General features: G+C 37.6%; 1 protein-coding gene across 6 annotated transcripts in view; it reads left to right on the top strand.

Annotated features, from left to right (window-relative positions):
* Window positions 1-15232, top strand: part of FLNC (filamin C) — an 80291-nt gene extending 65059 nt beyond the window's left edge. For 2 of the 6 annotated variants that reach the window (XM_077472865.1, XM_077472862.1), the window contains 28 exons: window positions 262-859; window positions 1316-1489; window positions 2003-2165; window positions 2284-2444; window positions 2556-2723; window positions 2811-2934; window positions 3032-3188; window positions 5172-5361; window positions 5473-5496; window positions 5668-5915; window positions 6023-6118; window positions 6782-6881; window positions 7431-7571; window positions 8378-8506; window positions 8617-8790; window positions 9044-9205; window positions 9409-9612; window positions 9711-9863; window positions 10496-10618; window positions 10841-11080; window positions 11168-11437; window positions 11537-11674; window positions 11891-12006; window positions 12278-12410; window positions 12498-12674; window positions 13068-13286; window positions 13442-13651; window positions 14922-15232. In XM_077472865.1, coding sequence (XP_077328991.1) covers window positions 262-859; window positions 1316-1489; window positions 2003-2165; window positions 2284-2444; window positions 2556-2723; window positions 2811-2934; window positions 3032-3188; window positions 5172-5361; window positions 5473-5496; window positions 5668-5915; window positions 6023-6118; window positions 6782-6881; window positions 7431-7571; window positions 8378-8506; window positions 8617-8790; window positions 9044-9205; window positions 9409-9612; window positions 9711-9863; window positions 10496-10618; window positions 10841-11080; window positions 11168-11437; window positions 11537-11674; window positions 11891-12006; window positions 12278-12410; window positions 12498-12674; window positions 13068-13286; window positions 13442-13651; window positions 14922-15109 — 4980 coding nt within the window. In that variant the 3' untranslated portion in view covers window positions 15110-15232. Of the gene's footprint in view, window positions 1-261; window positions 860-1315; window positions 1490-2002; window positions 2166-2283; window positions 2445-2555; window positions 2935-3031; window positions 3189-5171; window positions 5362-5472; window positions 5497-5667; window positions 5916-6022; window positions 6119-6781; window positions 6882-7430; window positions 7572-8377; window positions 8507-8616; window positions 8791-9043; window positions 9206-9408; window positions 9613-9710; window positions 9864-10495; window positions 10619-10840; window positions 11081-11167; window positions 11438-11536; window positions 11675-11890; window positions 12007-12277; window positions 12411-12497; window positions 12675-13067; window positions 13287-13441; window positions 13652-14921 lie in introns of all 6 variants that reach the window. The other 4 variants (XM_077472867.1, XM_077472864.1, XM_077472866.1 and 1 more) reach the window with 3 other exon arrangements.
* The last annotated feature ends 305 nt before the right edge of the window (window positions 15233-15537 follow it).

The raw sequence follows: 15537 nt of genomic DNA, 5'->3' as shown, positions 1-15537 counted from the left end.
ACTTATGCCCACATTATGGACATTTAAAAGATTCCTGTATTAGTTACATAACATTTACAGAATCCTGTGAAAATTTACAAAAATAACTTTTGTAACATATTTCTTCAATTTCTAATCATGCACCAAATTTAAAAAATGTATTGTAATCTCCACAAAGGTCCTACTAGTTAGAGTGTTGTATAGTACTGCTAAATGTAGTGCTTGTGTTAACAATTTAAAGGTTTATTATGTTATGTAAAATGTATTTTATGTCTTTCACAGGTCCGTGCCTATGGCCCAGGCCTTAAAGGTGGGTTTGTGGGCAAGCCAGCACCATTTGCAATTGACACCAAAGGAGCTGGTACTGGAGGTCTTGGTCTTACAGTTGAAGGACCATGTGAAGCCAAAATTGAATGCCAAGATAATGGAGACGGTTCCTGTTCAGTATCCTACCTCCCTACAGAACCAGGGGAATATTCCATCAATATTTTGTTTGCAGATGCCCACATTCCTGGTTCTCCTTTCAAGGCTGACATTCGACCTGTGTTTGATCCTAGCAAAGTGACAGCCAGTGGACCAGGTTTAGAAAGAGGGAAAGCAGGAGAAGTGGCCACCTTCACTGTCGACTGCTCAAAAGCTGGTGAGGCTGAGCTTACCATTGAGATTCTTTCAGATTCAGGTGCAAAAGCTGAAGTACTGATTCAAAACAACAGCGATGGAACCTATAGTATCACCTACATCCCATCATGCCCTGGGGCTTACACAATCACCATTAAATATGGAGGACATGCCGTGCCTAAATTCCCTGTCCGTGTAAACGTTGAACCAGCAGTGGATACCAGTGGAGTAAAGGTGTTTGGTCCAGGAGTAGAACCCAGAGGTAAGTGATGAGAGGAAGATTAACAGTAAATAGTGTTTTTAGTAAAGTGTTTATGCTGATCTTCCCTAAACATTTGTGTTTGCTGTATTCATTGTGAGCTGCAGCTTTCAAGAAAAACATAACATTTATAGGTTTGTCCAGAATTTCCTTGAAAGCTATGTGACCTAGCACAATTTGTACATTCCAACCAGTATCAATACACAGTTAAAAAACTGGAAAATATAGTAAATTTATATGTTCCACATTTTTATATAATACAATTAATAGAATACACAGGGATGGTTTGACTACTGTTTAACTACTAGTAACCCATTTTAGGTATTTATCTTTTTTAAGCCTAGCAAATTCTGATGAAACAAATTTAATACATATAGTAATGTGAACAGTAGTCTTCAATTTCTACAAGATGTATACATGGTAAATATAATATCATTTTTATCCCTTTCCCTGTTTTAGGTGTTCTGCGTGAAGTTGTCACAGAATTTACTGTTGATGCTCGCTCTCTAACCAAAACAGGTGGCAGCCATGTCACCACCCGTATCATTAGTCCTTCAAATGCTGTCACTGAAAGCTTTATAACGGACAAAGGAGATGGAACCTATCATGTGCAGTATACAGCGTATGAGGATGGTAAGATCCAAGCAAATTTATCACTAGTTTCATATTGCTATACAAAACATCACCCTGAGCCCAACTCTTATACAGTTACAAACAAGGCACTAAGATCAATCCATTGGGAATACAGTTTACAAATGTAACTTTCAATTTCATGTGAAAGTTAGTCATGTGCTTCAGTGAAAAATACGTTATATTCCTTATTTACATATTTATTTTAATTGTTTGGGTTGTTTCTATTAAACAGTAGTTAACTCTGATAAAAGACAAATTAATGCAGTTTATTAACTGCTGGTAATAAATGTATAGTAAACAAACACCTTTAGCATATTGGAGGTAAACTGGGATCAAGCCAAACTGTCTGTTTATGTTACTGCAAATTATTTACTACACTTTATTTCTCTGTCCTCCCCTAGTAAATGCTTAAAATGTGCATGCATAGTGCTGAAACCATGAATGTGTTTTTCATTAAAGTACTATCAGTTTTCCTGAGTGGGCATTTTCTTACAGTCTTCTTTTTTATGACAGGGATTCATTTGGTAGAAGTCCTGTATGATGATGTTCCTGTGCCTAAAAGCCCATTCCGTGTTGGTGTCACGGAGGGTTGTGATCCAACCCGCGTGCGAGCATATGGCCCAGGGCTAGAAGGTGGACTGCTTAACAAATCCAATCGCTTCACAGTTGAGACCAGGTGAGATTAAAACATTTTCACTTACACTGTGTAATGGATGTTTTCATGACATTTTCCCTTCATTTTGACTTATTTTCTGTAGACTTCCCTGTTAAATATACTTTTCTTGAATTTTTAGGGGTGCTGGCACTGGTGGTCTTGGCCTTGCAATTGAAGGTCCATCTGAAGCAAAAATGTCATGTAAGGACAATAAGGATGGTAGCTGTAGTGTAGAGTACATCCCTTTCACACCAGGAGAGTATGATGTCAACATTACATTTGGTGGGCGCCCAATTCCAGGTACTGTAAATTGCTTGCTTCCATTGCATATATTTGTAACTTGTCATTTGTATGAACACACAGATGGCACAATATGGACTTAAGTAATTGTCAGTCTTTTGACCCTTGCAGGAAGCCCATTCCGTGTGCCTGTCAAAGAAGTTGTGGATCCTAGCAAAGTGAAGTGTTCAGGTCCCGGTTTGGGGGCTGGTGTGAGAGCACTTGTCCCACAGACCTTCACTGTAGACTGTAGCAAGGCTGGTCTTGCACCATTGGAGGTGTTGGTACAAGGACCATCAGGTAAAGAAAAAAAAAACATGAAAAGTGCAAAAGTAAAAAAATATGTTTTTGCAGAGACAAAATTTGAATTAATCTCTCTTGTTGTAGGTCTTACAGAGCCAGTTGATGTAAGAGATAATGGTGATGGAACTCACACAGTCAAATACACCCCAGCTACAGATGGACCATACACTGTATCTGTTAGATATGCCGACCAGGAAGTACCAAGGAGGTAAGATTGGCACAATTCCTGAGCAAAGCTTGTGGTTATTAATACTGTAAAAAATAAAATAGTGCAAAGCTACAAATAAATCCTTTGCCATTTATAGCCCCTTTAAGATCAAAGTGCTGCCAACCCATGATGCAAGCAAAGTACGTGCTAGCGGCCCAGGTCTTAACTCAGCTGGCATACCAGCCAGCTTGCCTGTAGAATTTACAATTGATGCCCGGGACGCAGGCGAAGGGCTACTTACTGTTCAGATTCTGGTAAGTGCATCTTACTTCTTTGTGTACAACACTTCCTAAATGCATAACATGATTACTTCACCAAAAGGGGTTTTCCACTTACCAAAACTATAAGAAATGTATGCTTGCAGATCATTATCTATTTACACTTTGCCATGAGCAGGTTAAAAGCTTTGCTTATATAGAAACTTTAGCCTTGTTCATATGGTATATTTATAAAAACAAGTGACCGCTAGTATGCTTATAGAGCAGCTGAAAGATTTGTACATCCCGTTAGAATGAGCTCATTCATATTTAGAGTTTGCTGAGAACTGGAAGAAAATCACCATCTAGTGGTAGAATGGAGACATTAGGGACAAGGCAAATAGACTGTTCACTTTGTGAGGGAAGTTGCACTTAGCAAAGAGATTTTCCCCAGAGCTTAGTGAATGACTTCTGACTTCCATCATCCAATCATATGAGGCTAATATGCAGTTTTAAAAAAAAATCCTTGCACATGAGTGGGTACTTATTGCAAAATTTTATTTCTCCACATTACCTAAGCTCTGGGGAAAATTCCCATTCAAAGTACAACTTCCCTTGCAAAGTGAACAGTGAACTATTTGCCTTTAGAAAACCAACCCTATTGCTCACTGAGTTATGTATAAGTATCACTTTAAACACGCATACTGTAGATGTAAAATAAATATACAATAAGTGTTATTTTATTAGACAATGTAATACATTTTAGCCATATCCATCTGAGTGTGTAAAATATTATTGTTTCAATGCAAAGGTCACTCTGGATGCAGCCATGTAAAATACATTTCTCCATCATTAGGCAATGAAAAGCATTAATGCTGTAACATAATACTGCTTCAAATAAGCAGGCATTTTGAAAGGATTTGGTGATGTCATATCTGATATACACAAGTAAATCAGAGAAATACTGATAGCCTAAATTTAATTAAATAGGAGGGGATGTAATGGAGAAGTTGGAACTCAGTATAAGCATTAATCCTCAGCAAACTGTCACCATCTGGCAGGGGTAAAATATTCACACAGACCATTAATGAGTCACACAGTTCTGTCATATGATATTCCACTGACAGAAAGCGTACCTTTCCATCTTTAGGACATGACTGGAAAAGTTAGAGAGCCACTGACTTGTTTTATTCAGTAAGACAAAGAGCAATAAGCAATGTGCAGTAACCCAGAACAACCAAATAGCAATATGCTTTTATTTAATTCAATTTCACTAAACTGGAATCTGGTGCTTGCAATGGGTAACTGCACTCCACATAGTACCTTTGCCATTCATACTACTTTGCTGAATATTGCTGAAGTTTTGGTAACTGTGGTTGGGAAAGTTAAGAATTATTAAATGTAAAAAGATAACTGATAAATTACAACATTGGTAATATTCAATTTAGTTTTATTAGTGTTGTTGCAAACTGTATGCACTTGTTAGATTTTCACATCACTGGGCGTTTTTTGAAGAATAAGATAAAGCGCGGAACTGCTAATCAAGACTCCATAGGTTGATTTACTAAGGGGAAACAGACTGTGCACTTTCTGCAAGTGCAATTGCTTCAGAGCTTAGTAAATGAGGTAAAGGTTCACTTTGCAAAGATATCCAATCACATGCAAGGAACATTTAAAAAAAATGATTTTTTGCTTGCACATGATTGGATGATAGAAATCAGCAGTAGACAGTAATGGCAGTCAGCAGAGCGTCTGCTCATTTACTAAGCTCTGGAGCAACTGTACTTGCAGAGTGCAACTGAAGTCTATTTGCCTTTACTAAATCAACCCCTGTGGTTCACTTTTACAGAAATAATAAAAGAATAAAATAAATATTCCGTGACTGCAATTTGCAATGGTTATATTTTCCCTGCGCTGCAGGGTTTATAAATCAGAAATTAGCTCTATAAAGACCAGTAAGGGTATATAAATCAAATATTATTCAGAAAATATGTCCAGCTTTGACCACAGTAATATCATGACCAATTCTATTTCTTTTAGGACCCAGAAGGAAAGCCAAAGAAAGCCAATATTCGTGGAAATGGTGATGGTACCTACACAGTATCCTATGTACCAGACATGGCAGGAAGATACACTATTACGATCAAGTATGGCGGAGATGAAATTCCCTACTCTCCTTTCCGTATTCTTGCAGTACCTACTGGAGATGCCAGCAAGTGTTTAGTGACAGGTCAGTGGTAGTACAACATTTTTTTTTTTTTTTACAGTTTTGAGAACTCAGGATTTAATTTTAACATTTGCAATGCCTAATATAATTGTTGCATTTTCTTTCTTTTTACAGTGTCTATTGGAGGACATGGATCAGGTGAGCCAATTAATATGAGTGTTTATTAACTCTGAGAATATCTATAACCTAAGTAATAGCCATTTTTAATGTATTTGTTTGCCTAAAATCAGACTGAAGGTTTGATAATTTTGCATATGAACAGTTCAGTAGTTCCTGACTTGCAAATAACACCCTCCTCCTGCCCATTAGGAGCCTGTCTTGGACCCACCATTCAGATCGGGGAAGAAACTGTCATTACAGTAGATGCTAAAGCTGCAGGAAAGGGAAAAGTGACCTGCAAGGTGTCCACACCTGATGGGGCAGAGCTTGATGTGGATGTAGTGGAAAACCAAGATGGCACTTTTGATATCTACTACACAGCACCTGAACCTGGGAAATATGTCATCACCATCCGCTTTGGTGGGGAACAGATTCCCAACAGTCCCTTCCATGTGGTGGTAAGTTTCCAATACAAAGCAAGAAACATTCTGCGATACAGCACTCCCCATGTAATAATCAGGCATTTACCTTTCATGTATTTAATGTCTTCCCTCCCTTCTGCCAGGCTTGCGATACCATTCCAATCATAGAGGAACCATGTGACACTGTGCAGCTACAACAGCCCTATGCTGCACACCTTCCTGGCTATCCAACTCACTGGGTATAAAACAGAGATATCTCTGCAATTATACTGCCCTGTCACTCTAGAACTCTGAAATCTTCACTTTATTTCATTTCTTCTATGCAGCTCATCTCACTGCTTCTTCCTCTGCCCTATTAAAACCCAGAATTCCTATATCTCATACATTTAGCCTCTGTATAGAGTAAACGTATAAGAAACTATAAAATAAACGTAGTTCTCATAAAAGTTTACCTTTTTCCACAGCAATGCAAAATTAGCCAACAATTCAAAGCACAGTTGGCTGAACCATCTGCAGTTTTATTTGCCTAATCCTGTTCGGTACAGGGAGCTTATGATATCCCCAACCTGTTTAGCACTGGATGTCCCACACCAAAGATCTAGGGGGATTAGGACACAGGAAGGGATGTAACTTCCTAATGTAATATGAAGTTTACAGACAGCATTACTCCTTACTTTACATTGCTCTTTTACTAATCTTTTTGTGTTCATTATCAGAATACTGCTTACTTTTATTATTCAGTCTTTTTTTTCCAGCATATGTTTTCCTCTGTCAAGATTAAACGATAAATTAGATATCTTTGTTATCCTTTTGCATTTACTCACGCCTTTATACATTGGCATTGCTTCACTTTTGGGTTTTTATTGTTTGGTTAAATTCTAGTATTTTTCTGATCTCTGTAGGCTACCGAAGAGCCAGTTGTTCCAGTAGATAATTTGGACACCAGGCTTAGGCCATTCAACCTGGTCATTCCTTTCACTGTGCAGAAAGGAGAAATTACAGGTATAGTCCTATCAATGCAGCACATTCTGGACTGTTTTACACCAACCGTTTTCTCAACTGTTATACCACTTAGAAAAGCAAATTTATACTACTACTTACGTTTAGCAATAGGTTCTTCACAACTAAGCTTTGGTGCCATGGTGCATGCAGTAGTGTGCTCTAAAACCCATGTACTATATACAGCATTATACACTCACATATGGTGTAGTTTCACCATACTAAAACTGCACATTGACCTGGAGAATTAGGCACAAAACAAGTCCACACTCAAATTACTCTTAAAAATTACACACTAAACACCATTTACAATTTCTTTACAAACAGTTCGTAGATGATGAAATTATGGTTGAACTTGTGAATTTTAATGCAGCCAAATTATAAACCGTATTATGTTTAAATTAGCACAAAAGACCATTTTTTCATGATACATACATACATATGATACATACATACTCTGGTCTCTTTTTTACACATCACATGTCAGTTGTTCTTAGGCGCTATTTGTTCTACTATACTAATTGCTTGTCTTCCTTTGCTTTCTGAATTTAGGGGAAGTCCGTATGCCTTCTGGCAAGACTGCTCGGCCCAATATTACTGATAACAAGGATGGAACCGTTACTGTTAAGTTTGCTCCAGTGGAAAAAGGATTACATGAAATGGACATAAAGTATGATGGAAATCACATTCCAGGTAACCTATTTCATGTATAACCAGTAGAATATCTGTGTGAGCCTGAGTTACAGATGTAAGGAAATGTTTTATCATTTTTAAGTGGAGATGTTTTAGATTGTAAGCTCTTTATAATAGAGTTCTAATTTTTAGTCATGTATTTGTATATTTTTGTAATGTTAATGATATAGCTTCTGTAGGTTCGCACTCTCTTTGATACTGCAGAAAAAGTTAAAACTAGATTTCATTAATAATTGTAACATTGCTTATAAAATATTTCAGTAGGACCCTTAAATAATGTACATCTACATATGGTAAATATTACTGGGCTAATTTAATAAAGGAGTTGATGATGTTTACATACGGTGTATACGTTGTATTTAATTATCCAATGAAATAAAAAGTCAATTCCTGTTCACTTTAATTATCCAATTATTTGCGGATGAAATAAGTAAACAAAAATTTGATTGGATAAATAAAGTGAATACTCACACAATGTATTGTTTAAAAATTCTCAACTCATTAGCAAATCAGTGTTTAAGTCTAACAAAAATAAAATCCAATGTTGATGATACTAATGCCATATTTGGAACATTGCGGTTGATATACTAATACTGCAGAGTGAAAAATCAGGTACAGCTGTGCATGGTAGCAAATCGGCTTCTAACTTCAGATTGTTCAATTAAGCTTTGACAAAAAAAAAAACTTGAGCTGATTTGTTTCTATGCACCAGATTTTGCACTCTCTAGTTTTAGTAAATCAACTACCTTTTGTCAAACTGGGTATGATAGTGATGTTATAAACATAAACTGTCATTCTGCTTTCAGGCAGCCCACTGCAGTTTTATGTAGATGCCATTAACAGCAGACATGTGAGTGCCTATGGACCAGGGCTTAGTCATGGAATGGTAAACAAGCCAGCCACTTTCACTATCATCACCAAGGATGCTGGAGAAGGTATATTTGTATATTAGTGCCTGCTATTTTTTTCTTGAATTTAGTGAACTTTTCTTAACAGGACTTGGCCTTTGAAATCTAAAAAAATTATTAAAACTCTTTTAACATAGGTGGCTTATCACTGGCTGTGGAGGGTCCCTCAAAGGCTGAAATAACCTGCAAAGACAATAAGGATGGTACCTGCACTGTGTCTTACTTGCCAACAGCTCCTGGAGACTACAACATAATTGTACGCTTTGATGACAAGCATATTGCAGGAAGTCCTTTCACAGCTAAGATAACCGGTGAGTTTAATAATGAGATTGGTGAACTTTTAAAAAAGATTGTAGGCATTAGAGAAATTGTAGGCATTAGAGAAAAACGTATTCAAAACTCTTTGTCACATGGCAAAAATAAAAGTAAAATCCTTATCATTGATTGTTTTAACATTTTTAGTTTTTAATAACATAAAACATAGTATATCAGTAGACACAGAGTGGTTAGTGGGGAATTTCTAAATATTTCAGGAAACATACTGACCTTTTTCCTCCTTACCAGGTGATGATTCCATGAGGACTTCTCAACTCAATGTGGGGACTTCAACAGATGTGTCCCTCAAAATCACAGAATCAGATCTGAGCCAGTTGACTGCCAGTATTAGGGCTCCATCTGGTATGGAAGAGCCCTGTTTACTTAAGAGGCTGCCAAACAGGCACATTGGTATGTGACCATGAAGGGAATTTGAGAAGAAAATTTCAGTTATGTTACTTAAGGAATTGCATTTGTTCCACTGGAATCACACATTGGCCTTGCCTTGTTTTTTGAAACCACAAAGAAATACTTTAAGTAACATTAAAAATGCATCTTAGTGCATTTTATTTATCAGGTAATCCCATTTAACTACTGTTTCTCTCATACTACAGGAATCTCCTTCACTCCAAAAGAAGTGGGAGAACATGTGGTGAGTGTGAAGAAAAATGGAAAACATGTCAGTAACAGCCCATTTAAGATAATGGTTGGACCATCTGAGATTGGGGATGCAAGTAGAGTGAAAGTGTCAGGAAAAGGATTGCTGGAGGGTATCACTTTTGAGGTGTCTGAGTTCATAGTGGACACCAGGAATGCAGGTACACATATATTTGTATAAATACCTATTTCATTTTTTTACTACCTCATTTCTATTACTCATCTGCTTCTGGTGACTACATTTGACTCTTATTCCTAGGATATGGAGGATTAGGGTTATCCATTGAAGGTCCAAGCAAAGTGGATATAAACTGTGAGGATGTGGAAGATGGAACATGTAAAGTGTCTTATTGTCCAACTGAGCCTGGCACATATATTATAAATATCAAGTTTGCAGACAAGCATGTACCAGGTAAGTGCGCAGTGGTACATACATTTTTCATATCATTTTATTTATCTCAGTAACCTTTTAAAGTGAAGCCAAATCCCTCCTTGCCTTAAATGTGAACATGCACCATGACATAATTTCATCAATAATGCTTCACATGTTATGTAAAATCAGGAGCATTAGATGCAATTAGATGAATTACGTTATATTATAGTTATATATTATCTTTTTTTGTGGTATTTTGCATCTTAATAGTCAATTGACAAAGATTTTTGCACAAGTTTTGACACCTTAAAATACTTCCTTTTGGCTGATATTAACTTTGAGGTTCATTAGGTATCTATTGCAGAGAGCATAAAAAGTATTCATTCCATTCAAGAAATAAAGACTTGTAGTGGTAAAATAACTGTCAATTGTTATAACAGAAAATACCCCACACCTAGTCTATATTCTTGAAAGCAGATTTATAATTTTGATAAGAAAATTAGCATATCATAAAATAAGTAAGGTACCTTAAATAATCCATACAGTAAACTGGCCCTACTGTGTATAATAAAACTATTTATAAAGGGCATCTAGTCCTAAATTCTTTTTTTTATATATATATATATATTAAAAATATATGGACTTACACTGGATTGTTGTGTGATTTACAGGAAGCCCATTTATGGTAAAGGTTACAGGGGAAGGACGTATAAAAGAAAGCATTACAAGAAGACGCCAGGCCCCATCCATTGCAAGCATTGGCAGCACATGTGACCTCAATTTGAAGATTCCAGGTATATAGACATGGAACCCATGAAACCAGTTACCAGTAGGGCAGATCTCATTTGTTGCGTGTCTCTAAACTCTTTGACTATATGAAAAAAGTGCATATGTGATGTAGCACACAAACAGTTAAAAAAGATCATGCTAATTCAAATTGTAATTTATACTTAAAAGCAAATGAATAAAGTGTGTTCATATATAATAATCTTTTTGATTAATAAATCTTTCTAAAGGTAACTGGTTCCAGATGGTCTCAGCCCAAGAACGCCTTACTCGAACATTCACCCGCAGCAGTCACACGTACACGCGCACTGAACGTACAGAGATCAGTAAAACTCGTGGAGGTGAAACAAAGAGAGAAGTACGTGTGGAAGAGTCTACACAGGTTGGCGGTGATCCTTTCCACAATGTCTTTGGTGACTTCCTGGGCCGGGAGAGTCTGGGCTCTTTTGGAAGCATTACACGACAAGAAGGTAAAAGCAGCATTCTTTAGTACAACACTCTTCTTTTAACTTTTATTAAAGAAGGACTTCTTAGTCAAATTTTATTTTCCCTTCCAGGTGAACCAGGAGCCCAGGATATGACAGCACAAGTGACTAGTCCTTCTGGAAAGACAGCAGATGCAGAGATTATTGATGGTGAAGATAGCACATACAGTGTGCGCTTTGTCCCACAGGAGATGGGAGCTCACACCGTTAGTGTCAAGTATAGAGGCCAGCATGTCCCAGGCAGTCCTTTCCAGTTTACAGTTGGACCCATGGGTGAAGGTGGTGCTCACAAGGTCAGGGCTGGAGGCACTGGTTTGGAAAGGGGAGTCGCAGGTGTTCCAGGTAAGAAGTAATGATATTAAACACAGACATAAACATAATAAACTAAGCTCTCAAATATTTTGCATGTTCCTGGTGATTTAACGCTTTTAATCCCCACAGCTGAATTCAGCATATGGACTCGAGAAGCTGGTGCTGGTGGTTTGTCAATTGCAGTAGAAGGTCCAAGTAAAGCAGAGATCTCTTTTGAAGATCGCAAAGATGGATCTTGTGGAGTGTCCTACATTGTGCAGGAAGCTGGTGAGTGCATTCATTTTAATATTAAATTGAGTACATTTAAGGTTCTGGGATTGTAAAAGCATTTACTAACTACATTGTGGGAAAATGTCCCTTAAACCTGCCCAAATGTGTAATTCATTTTTTAGTCCTTGCAGTGGTTGTATTTACCAATGCAAATTCCATAAGCAATAAAGTTTCATGCTATAATTGACTATTATTCCTTATATGGTTGCCCAGGTGACTACGAGGTGTGCATTAAATTTAATGATGAACACATCCCTGACAGCCCCTTTGTGGTACCAGTGGCCTCACGTTCTGATGATGCTCGCAGATTGACTGTCACCAGTCTACAGGTAAAAATCTTAAAACATGCTTTGTTTGTGACTGTTAATTTACACAGTTAATACTTTGTGCAATATTTATTTTTCAAAAGAATAATTTTAGTTCAAATTTTTATTACTTGCCTTTGATAACATAATATATTTGATAGAAAAACTGTCCTGTAATGTTCTATTTAAATGCTAGAATTGTTTTAAAAACTATCTCTATGCACTGTATATATTAACATAGTTGAACTGTGCTGCACATATTCCTCTAGATTCAATAAACTGTGTTATTCTACAGGAGACAGGACTGAAGGTAAACCAACCAGCTTCATTTGCAGTGCAGTTGAATGGAGCTCGTGGAGTGATTGAAGGCAAAGTGCACACACCATCTGGGGTGGTAGAAGAGTGCTATGTGTCCGAAGTGGATAGTGGTAATTAAAGAAACTCAAAAATACAATAGTAACTTTTTTAAATATTTTGAATTGTATGACCACAATGTGTCTTCTGTTCTGCCTTAGATAAATACTCAATCCGTTTCATTCCTCATGAAAATGGGGTGCACTCCATTGATGTAAAATTTAATGGGCGCCATATACCTGGAAGTCCTTTTAAGATCCGTGTAGGAGAACAGAGTCAGGCTGGTGATCCAGGTCTAGTTACAGCATATGGACCAGGTCTTGAAGGTGGAGTCACAGGTGAGAGCCACAAGTCCATCTATAAAACTAACTCATGTTAAAGTCCTTTGTGTGTGTAATAACCATGGCTTATTCATCCAAATCACAAAGTCATTCAATTTTCTACTAAATAAGAAATCATGCTAAAGATGTAACATGCATTTTTGTAGCTGCGCTCTAACAAGAAAGCCTCTTTATTTCTGTGCCAATTCTGCCTTATAACTTTCATGTGTAGATTAGTGGCTAACAAAAGCCCTCTTCTAACCCTCCTCTTTAACAACGTTGAAAGCTACACATCATAACATCATGCATTCAATGACAACTATAACATAAGTGGTGAATGACACACCATAAAATGTTCTTTGCTGCCAATACAGACAGGAGCCCTAACTATGTCTTCCCTACCTTACACAGGGAGACCCTCTGAATTTGTAGTCAGCACCCTGAACGCTGGGGCTGGCTCTTTGTCAATGACAATTGATGGGCCTTCCAAGGTGAAGTTGGATTGCCAAGATTCTCCTGAGGGCTATAAAGTCTCATATACTCCCATGGCACCTGGAAACTACCTAATCTCCATCAAGTATGGAGGACCCCAACATATAGTGGGAAGTCCTTTCAAGGCCAGGGTGACTGGTGAGTTAGAGAACACCAAAGTACAATGTGATAAAATACAATTCAAATAAAACTGGTTCATGCAAGTTTAGATGAAATATTTATTTAAATGAAGAGGAGTAGCCTTTTCTACATCTCTCAGTGTTTAATTTAACATTTCATCTTTCCTTCAACAGGTACTCGGCTATCAGGTGGTCACAGTCTCCATGAAACATCTACAGTGCTGGTGGAAACAGTCACCAAATCCTCAGCTTCTGTAGGAGGTTATGGAATGGCAGTACCTAAATTTGCATCTGATGCCTCCAAAGTAGTGTCCCGGGGCCCTGGACTTTCAAAGGCATTTGTAGGTCAGAAGAACACTTTTACTGTAGACTGCAGTACAGCAGGTAAGGGAGAAACACAATGCAATGGTGTATAAAATTGTCATTATAATCATATTACTTGAATGTATATGTATCTTTCTTCTTTTGTAATGCATAAAGTTACTTGTATCAAACCAGTAAACGCCGAAATGAACAGTTTTATCTAAAAGTGAATATTATTTTAAAATACACACTTTTTACTATTTTGTGATATAAAGTATTAAACATTTTTATTTCTTAAAAATAGATCTTAAAAGCTCATTTATTTTGGCCTGTAATAGTCTTAGCCCTTGTACACACGGTCGGAGATTGTCGGAATGTGTCCGATCGGACCGTATTGTCGGATAATCCGACTGTGTGTGGTCTCCATCGGACTGTTTCCGTCGGATACGGACCAAGTTTTCCAACTTGTCTATAAAATTTTCCAACAACATGCTCCGATCGGACATACTCCGTCATGTGTAGCCTACTCCGATGGACAAAGTGCCACGCATGCTCAGATCAAATTCCTAGACCAAAGCTATTGGCTACTAGCCTGAACGTAGTCCTGTCATAACGAAATAACGTCATCACGTTATGTACAATCGGATTTTCCGACAACTTTGTCCGACCGTGTGTATGCAACAGTTTCGGACAAAATCCGTCGGACAAAATCCAACGGATTTGGTTGTCAGAATGTCCGACCGTGTGTACAAGGGCTTACAGTTTCTCCATATTATGTTCACAGTTTCTAAAGAAACTATATCTGTCAATATTATAAATTATCTGTAATTTAGCTGTGTGTCACAATAATGAAGAAGTGTAATAAGTTCGTTGACAGTGGACTGTATGTTCAGAAGTGTGCATAGCGTATGACTGCAGGCTAAATATACAGGAGAGGTGTACAGAGGTTATATCGACAGGCTGTATGTACAGGAGAGGCAACTGGAGGGTATGACAGAGGGTAATATATGTATAAGAGGGTATGACAAGGAGCTACATATATAGGAGAGAAGTGTTTAGGATAAGACATTGGGCAGAATGGGCAGAAGAGGAGTATGGAGGGTATGACAGTGGACAATATATGCATAAGGGGTGGTACAGAGGGTATGACAGGGGGCTATATATAAGTGAAGTGTTGAGGATATGACATTGGCAGTATATGTAGAAGAGGAGTGTGGAAGATATAACAGTGGACAGAATGTGCAGGAGAAGAGTGTCGGAGAGTAGAATGGCAATTTGCTTTTTGATTGTATTGGAGTACTCACATACAGTTGAATTATTTCCTAAAATGTTTATTATTGATATCACACAGGTACCAACATGCTAATGGTTGGTGTCCATGGGCCAAAGACACCATGCGAGGAAGTTTATGTGAAGCACATGGGAAATCGATTGTACAATGTGACCTATACAGTAAAGGACAAAGGAGACTACATCCTCATTGTCAAGTGGGGAGACCAGAATGTTCCAGGAAGTCCTTTCCAAGTTTCAGTCCCTTGAGAGACTGCACTACAACCTATTACCCTAAAGGCCTCTTAAGAGGTCTAATTATTTGCCAATGAAGGACAGACTTTCCCCTTTTTATGAAAATGCACTGATTAAAAAAAAAAAAAAACTGTTATAGCATAAATTCACTAAGTGCCTTTGTCTGTCCAAATTAAGGACTTTCCCATAAAATGATGACATGAAAAACGCTGGGTGTAGGGAGAAGGGATGTGAGTGTGCACATCCGCCACCATGTCCTTTTTGCCTTTTACATAATGTTCCTTTATATTATGGTTGGTGTTTTATTTTCTAAAGTTGCTACCTGTTTTGTTTTATATGCGCTTTAATTGTTTTGTATTTTTATTTCAGGGGAGGGGGATTTTAGGGGTGAGAGGTATCAGAGGTCATGGGGTCAGTGTGCAGAAGTTATAGGATCAGTGTAC

The sequence above is a fragment of the Lithobates pipiens genome, unplaced genomic scaffold (assembly GCF_037356315.1).
Source record: "Lithobates pipiens isolate NorthernLeopardFrog02 unplaced genomic scaffold, aLitPip1_a1.2 Scaffold_8, whole genome shotgun sequence".
Lineage (NCBI taxonomy): Eukaryota > Metazoa > Chordata > Amphibia > Anura > Ranidae > Lithobates > Lithobates pipiens.
This window is presented reverse-complemented; position numbering and strand designations above follow the sequence as displayed.